Source organism: Sorghum bicolor, chromosome 4 (genome assembly GCF_000003195.3).
Source record: "Sorghum bicolor cultivar BTx623 chromosome 4, Sorghum_bicolor_NCBIv3, whole genome shotgun sequence".
Classification (NCBI taxonomy): Eukaryota; Viridiplantae; Streptophyta; class Magnoliopsida; order Poales; family Poaceae; genus Sorghum; species Sorghum bicolor.
In genome coordinates, this window is record NC_012873.2 from 8,106,529 (window position 1) to 8,114,109 (window position 7,581).

A 7,581-nucleotide genomic window follows, 5' to 3' on the forward strand; every position below is an offset into this window, starting at 1 on the left:
CCTCAATCACAGCTGCCCAAAGAGGACAAAACATGGGCCTTCACGGAGAATGATCAACGCACTGCCCATCGCCTTGCCCGGTTAGATTGGGACATCGACACGAGCCTTGCCACTCCTAGCTCGGTTGGATTGGGACAGCACCACCACCACCACTGACCCCTGCCGTCCACCGACCTCCACCCCAACAGACCGAAGCCCCAGCCACGCTACCATGGCACCTCTGGCGCTCCTTCTTGGCCACCATCAATCACGCCACCACGGCGTCACTGCCGCTTCCAAGCAATCTGCAGCCGACCACACCACCACGCCGCCGCCGACTTCCTACTGTTCACGACCAGAGGAGGGGAGCAACCTCTAATGGCGCCTCTAGGGAGGGGAACGGCGCCCAAGGGCACCGCGCGGCACACCTCACCTCCGCGCCGCCGCACCAACACCACCGCGCGGGAACGCCAGATCCGGCCGGCGGAAGGCCGGATCCGGCCGCCCGGGTGCCGGATGTGGTTGCTGGAGCCGCCGCCGTCGCTGTTGGCCCGACGCCGAGCAAAAGTAGCCGACTAACGCCCAAGGTAGCCCGAACCACGGCCGATAGCTCCACAGCTGTGCTCGCCATGGTCACTCCACCTCCGCCGCTGGGTCCCCAAGACGCGCAGCACCGTCTCGCACCCGCGCGCCACCGCCGGTGCCATGGCCGCCGCCGAGCCCCCTCCCGCACGGAGAGCCCGACCCGCGCGAGGAGAGAGGCCTTGCCGCCACCCTCGCAGAAGCCCGCGCGGGCCTCCCGGCTGCCTTCTCCGGCGGCGGCGAGGGGGAAGAACGGAGAGGAGGGGAGGTTGGCTGCGCTTAGGGTTTCGCCTCCCGTGCCGCCCGTGCGGGAGCGGCGCGGGGGTGTTTTGGACCTAAGAACTATCAAATGTTTTGTTTTGAAAAGCGACCGAATGGACAGCCAATCTATATGTTTGTAGTTTTGAGTTTTTGTATTTGAGATTGTTAGGATGTCGAGAGAATAGTATAAAGCCTCAGCAACATATTAAGTTGCTGATAATTTATGTATTTTTTTAATATCATAACAACTTCAAATTTAAAAACTCAAAACTACAAACATGTAAATCTATTTGAGTGCTACAGTTTTGGTATAAAAAGTGCCTTCAACATGCAAAAAAAAAGACTTTTGTAGACCATTCAAAGTTTTGAAATAAAAAAAATAGTACAAGCAAAACCAAGATTTGAATTTGTCAAATACTCAAATACTTCTGAAACATTTTGAGGCCCTCATGTGCTAGAGCCAAGTTTGTCTATATGTGTGTCGGATGGTAAACCGAGAAGGGGGCAGTTTGCTGAGAAGAAGCATGACGCTGACAAGTCCAGCTAGTGGATAGGATGAGGAGAATCGTCAGAATTCTAGTTTCCTAGGATATAAATATAATAACAGGAATTCAATCTATGAATAATTCTATTTTCCGATAGGCCAGAGAGATACTTATATATATACACTTCTCCATTTTCGTTTTTGTATTTTTGTAAAAAGGGGATCTGGGCACTACCTTCTCCCTCCCAATCCCAACCCAAACAAACACACACAATGATTTCAGTGCAGGTAACAAATTTATGCATTCTGCTTTTGTCTGGTGAGTTATTTCAAGCTAAGACAATATACAATGGGGAAAAAAGCATACTCCCTCCATATTAAAAAACTAGACGTTCTGGACTTCTAACGTGAAATCAAAAAACCTGACGTTTCATGCTCACGTGACTCCACTCGGACGGGTTTACCCTTCGCTTTGCGTCTGTTCAGCTCTCACCATTAATGACTCGAACGGACGAAGCTCGCCATTAATGACTCGAACGGACGAAGCACTCCAAGCGTTGTAAAAAAAATGGGGCCAGCCAGGAATCAAACCCACCACCTCAAGGTCAATGACTCAGTCCTCAATGCACTAGCCATCACGACTACAGAAAGTCGTTTATAGTACACCAACAACTCTATCTAATAAGGGCAGACAAGGAAAAATACCTCCTAATTAATCACTTCTTGGCTACCGTAATCATGTCCAAAACGTCATATTTTTTAGGTACCGAGGGAGTACTTTCTATCATGAGATCAAGATGAAATGTTTGGTGCTTACCGCGCGCCACTAGTTGAAGATGTTGGAGATAAGGTTGATAAGACACCAGTGGCTTTGTTGGTAAACTGGTAGATAACTCGCCGTTGCCAGATTTTGCAGTAGCAAGTTGTAATCAATCAATATGTAGAAAGTTGCCTGCTCTTGAGCTCTGAACCGTTGCTTTCTGTCTACGCTCTGCCAAATCTTCACAAACGAACAAGACGCAGCTTGTATGGTGTGTACAAATGAGCAGCGCTATAGTATTGATGTTCCAGCATAGCACGCGTCAAAGATCAGTCGCTATATTCCAGCACAAAGCAGCTTATATATATATATATATCAAAGATCGCTAGCAGAAAAATACCGCTATCATTTTTTTTTTCTAGTGACTACTCACCAGGCTTGTACGCGAAACTAAACCTCAGCGCACACAAAATTGACTATAGCGAAGATCTCGCGAATCCTAATCGTAAGACACTAGAACCTGCGAAGCCTCTTCCGCGGCGCATTTCGTCGAACATGTGGTGAGCGGCACACGACTCCCGCTTGATTCCATCAATCTAACCACTCACAGTCACAGTATAAACACGAGGATACAGGGACACCTTGCCTTCTGCCAGATTCTACGTAGACACGTGTCGCCGCCGCTGCCTCTGCCACCGGTGCACACCTAGTGGAGCGTAGAGACTAGAGAGCCAGGCGCGGCAGGGAAACCACGACGAATCGATCTTCGGTTTCGTGAGTATTCTCTTGATTTTAAACCCATTACGAAGCCTAGCCCATAAGACTACTCATTCGCGTATGGGCTATGGGACCAAAAAAACAAACACACACACGGCAAGGCCCAACTCACTCCACATGGATGGATGGTGATCCACCCTTACCAAGCGAGGCTTTAGTAGGCCCTTTCCTGAGTGAAAATTAGGCTTCTGACCTCAAAAACTCTGATGGCCTTGCTCAACGCAAAAGTTCGAGTTAATATGAGCCGTTTAATCAACTTTTTACGAGTCCGAACGTATATATGGTTATCCCAAAAATGATACTTCAAATGTGATGTTTACATGAGTTCGAGCATATGTTTAAAAAAAATATATAAAGTGACTTGGAACGGGATTGCTGCACAACACAATTACACAAAGTGAAGTGAGATCCGTGTCACCAGGACTTCTTAAATTTCCAAATGTCGATTAATTGTTGAATATGAAATTCTGCATCCATATTAACGCACCGTGCTTTGATTAAATACTTCTTGTTCTTTCAAAAAAAAAATCCTTCTTGTTCTTGTTTCAATTAGAAAAAAAAAATCTACTGAGACAAAGCAAACATGTTCTCAATCGCGATCTTGTCCATGGGTTAAGTCGAAAGAGAAAAAAATAAAGAAAAAGGAATACCGTATCCATTTTTTTAGTAGACCGCATCCACTATTGGTTTTCTTTAGCAGAATATCATTATTGGAGCACGTGAAATTGACACCACGGCCCACGGCAGCCCCAGTGGCCAATGCTCGAGTAACTCAGCGACGCTTGCGGCCCAGGAAGCAGCCGGCCCAATTCAATACCCGTGCCTATATAAACTATCTCCTCATAGAAACCCTAATTTTATCTTGATTCCCCACACACCTCGTCGCTGTTGTAAGCATTCGGCGGCGGCGAGCCGCAGCGACGCAGGTCTTGTTTTTGTTGCTGTTGTGCAGATCTGAGATCGAGCGAAGCTAGCTTCTCGTCGAGATGGCTCTTGTAAGTGTTTGTTCTAACTTGTACTAGTTGTTTAAGTAGCCTCTTGCTCTTAGATTTTTTATATGCTATAAGGGCGTTTAAGTAGCTTGTATTAGCGAGATAATTTTATTGTAGTTTCGACTTGTGGTGTGGCATGTTATTTTCTGGTAAATTGATTTCCATTCATGGGCTTCTATGCATTCCTACGGTGCAGCCTACATCGTGGATATATGTTGTCTCTCACATTAACATAAGATTTGGTCGCTAAATTTTTGTCCATGGATGGATATTGCTGATTACCCTTATCTTGTTGCCTTAGCTGCTTGGTTACACGTTCTCCTTATCACAGACGAAGGGTTCTTTATTCCCATCATCAGATCGTATAATAAGAATGAACTTGTGACTTGTGAGGTAGCAGACGACCCCTGTTTTACCGCTCATTTTTGTAGTGGTTTTCTTTAAACATGTGGTTGATCCTTGTCACTCTTTTAGGCATTCCATGCTTTTAACATTAGCTAGTCTCTGATGCTGATTTGCATAGAAGTTTTCTTTTAACATGTTTGGTGAGCTAACGAGCATCAAGTCATTGACAATATAATCCTTGGTCTGAGCTTATAATTTTGTGTTAATTTGTTTGGTGTTTCCAATACAAAAAGTTCATTCAACTTTTCCCTGAGCCTGATAAGCACCAAGTGATTGACAATGTAATCCTTGCTGATGCTAAGCAGAATGCACTTCAGTTCTGCTTCTTCTGAGCACAAAAGGCATATTCACCTTTACACCCCCTTTTGAATTTATTTTTCCTTAACTTTTGTACTAGAGATAGGCATCAATATAAGCATCATTGTTGTTTATATCATATTGTTTTTTTATTGATTACCTTATGTAGATGTGGTCTTCTCCTTATGATTCCACACTCTTATCAGTTTACACAATCGTCTACTGACTTCAGTTGTGCTAGACTAAAGATTCTGTTTCCTATTATATTCCAGACTTTGATATGTTTTGTCGCTTTGTAGACATATGACCAACCTTCTGCACTGTGTAGGTACTGCATGCTGGCAGTGCTAACAAAAATGCATTCAAAACACTAATTGCCGCGGAATACAGTGGTGTCAAGGTTGAGCTTGCAAAGGACTTTCAAATGGGTGTTTCCAACAAAACTCCAGAGTTCCTCAAGATGAACCCTATTGGGAAGGTATGAAAAATTCTGTATATGTTAAAGACGGTGATAAAATAGTCCAGGATGTAAATTGGGCACTTCTTTGCAGGTTCCTGTCCTGGAGACACCTGATGGTCCTGTTTTTGAGAGCAATGCAATTGCAAGATATGGTAATTCAAATGTAGCAACCATTGGTTTGTTTAGTGTTCTGTTTGCATTTATTTGATTGGGCACTGAATTCTGTCATCTCCCTGAAGTTACTCGCTTGAAGGCTGACAACCCACTTTATGGATCTTCACTGATTGATTATGTGAGTGTTGTTCAATATTTCATTCAAAATCATTTAATATTTTCATGCATGCAATTTTTCGCTTAGATGTTTCTGTCTGTTTGAACCTGTGCTTGTTTCAGGCCCATATTGAGCAATGGATGGACTTTGCTACGACAGAGGTCGATGCAAACACTGGAAAGTGGTTGTACCCACGTATGGGGTTTTATCCTTATGCTGCTGTGGTATGTATTGTCATTTGGCTTACACTTTTTTCCTCAGTATCTTGATTGTAGTCTTATATTCTCATTTGTCCTACAGACAGAAGAATCGGCCATTGCTGCCTTGAAGAGAGCATTTGGTTCCCTGAACACTCATCTTGCATCAAACACATTCCTTGTTGGGCATTCAGTGACTCTTGCAGATATCGTGCTGACATGCAATCTTTATTTGGGCTTTAGCCGTATCTTGACTAAGAGTTTTACCTCAGAATTCCCTCATGTTGAGAGGTACTTCTGGACCATGGTTAACCAACCAAACTTCAAAAAGGTCATTGGAGATGTGAAGCAGGCAGAAGCTGTGCCACCTGTTCCAAAGAAGGCTGCTCCAGCCAAAGAGCAGAAGCCTAAGGAAGCCAAAAAGGAGGCCCAAAAAGAGGCCCCGAAGCCCAAGGTAGCTGAGAAGCCAGCAGAGGAAGAGGAGGCACCAAAGCCTAAGCCAAAGAATCCCCTTGATTTGCTTCCTCCAAGCAAGATGATTCTTGATGATTGGAAGAGGCTGTACTCTAACACGAAAACCAACTTCCGTGAGGTTGCTATTAAAGGTATGTTTGCTTGTTATCAAATTCCTGTTGAAATTTTTTAACAATTGTTATAGTTACATAGTTTTAAGAGCATTTCCAAGAGACTAGGTAAAATTATATTTTAAACTACAAGATTTAGCCATTGTGTAAAATAAAAAATTCACCCAAAGCGTAAAGTTCCACGACAGCCTTTGTATGGGATAGGGATAGCCAGTGAGGACAGCATGCTATCTATGGCAAGCGAAAGTTTAGGGATAGCAAGCTTGCTATTTTAGCAAACAACACACCTTTAATTTTTGCTAGTGATGTGGTTTCTGGTTTTAACAATGATTATGGTTTATAGTTTTAACAATGATTGTGATTACATAAGATATTACTATAAACTATAAGCAAACGTGTCCTTCAAGTTAAATAAGACAGCTGGTCAAGTTAAATAAGACAGCTGGTCAAGTTAAATAAGACAGCTGTGTTTGGCATATTCTTTTGGTGTTTTAAGCAGTTCGAAAATTTTGTTTGGATATGTTAGTGTTGCAATGTACAAGTCAACTGAACTGAACTCCCATGTATTTTCAGGTTTCTGGGACATGTATGACCCAGAGGGCTACTCCCTGTGGTTCTGTGACTACAAGTACAATGATGAGAACACTGTCTCATTTGTGACCCTGAACAAGGTTGGTGGGTTCCTGCAGCGGATGGACCTGTGCCGCAAATACGCCTTTGGCAAGATGCTTGTGGTTGGCTCTGAGCCCCCTTTCAAGGTCAAGGGCCTGTGGCTCTTCCGTGGCTCAGAAATCCCCAAGTTTGTCATGGATGAAGTCTATGACATGGAGCTGTACGAGTGGACCAAGGTTGACCTCTCTGATGAGGCCCAGAAGGAGCGGGTCAATGCCATGATCGAGGACCAGGAGCCCTTTGAGGGCGAGGCATTGCTGGATGCAAAATGCTTCAAGTGAGCCTCATTGCTTTTGGAATGGCACGGAGGAAAGAGTTTAGGTTTTTGGGTCCAATTCTAAAACAGCCATGAATGTTAGTTTTGATATGGGCGTACTGGTTATTTTCTGTGTTGGGGGAGTTTTGGCCATGGTAAAGGGAATTGGGGAAGGTTGTACTCGCGTGCAATCTCTGGATTATTGCATTGGAATCGTGTATGACATGTGCATCCTATACACTTCTCATAAACGTCTCATTCACATATACTATTTATTCATTTAGTGTGCGTTTTTTGGGGGTACACTACGGCCTGGTTGTGATCGTAAGCGATGCCGGCGAAACCGTTATCGTTATCATTAGACACAGTAGAACTGTTGGGACTCAGTTACACAAAGGTGCGTTTGGTTGGAAAGCTAGATGTGATGGAATACGGTTCCATCTGCTTTTGAGAATAATGCACCTGGTTGGAGAGCTAGATGTGATGGAATATGGTGCCATCTACTTTTGAGAATAGGTTCAAAAACCACTGCTGAAACTATTGGTGGTACCACTGCTGAAACTATTGTGAGAAAAAAAATACTACCCAATGGCTGCGAACAGGT

The 7,581-nt window shown here is 44.2% G+C and overlaps 1 protein-coding gene across 1 annotated transcript; it reads left to right on the forward strand.

Annotated features, from left to right (window-relative positions):
- LOC8085532 (elongation factor 1-gamma 2) lies at positions 3,684-7,260 on the forward strand. Its single transcript, XM_002451737.2, has 7 exons — positions 3,684-3,838; positions 4,866-5,015; positions 5,089-5,149; positions 5,237-5,289; positions 5,391-5,492; positions 5,569-6,070; positions 6,623-7,260. Exons 1-7 carry the CDS (start codon positions 3,830-3,832, stop codon positions 7,000-7,002), a joined length of 1,257 nt encoding a protein of 418 aa, XP_002451782.1. The 5' UTR covers positions 3,684-3,829; the 3' UTR covers positions 7,003-7,260.

Excerpts from the sequence above, each read along its gene's own strand:
- LOC8085532 (XM_002451737.2), top strand. Across the intron at positions 5,016-5,088 it reads AGATGAACCCTATTGGGAAG|GTTCCTGTCCTGGAGACACC; the intron begins GTATGAAAAATT and ends ACTTCTTTGCAG. Across the intron at positions 5,493-5,568 it reads TTTATCCTTATGCTGCTGTG|ACAGAAGAATCGGCCATTGC; the intron begins GTATGTATTGTC and ends TTTGTCCTACAG.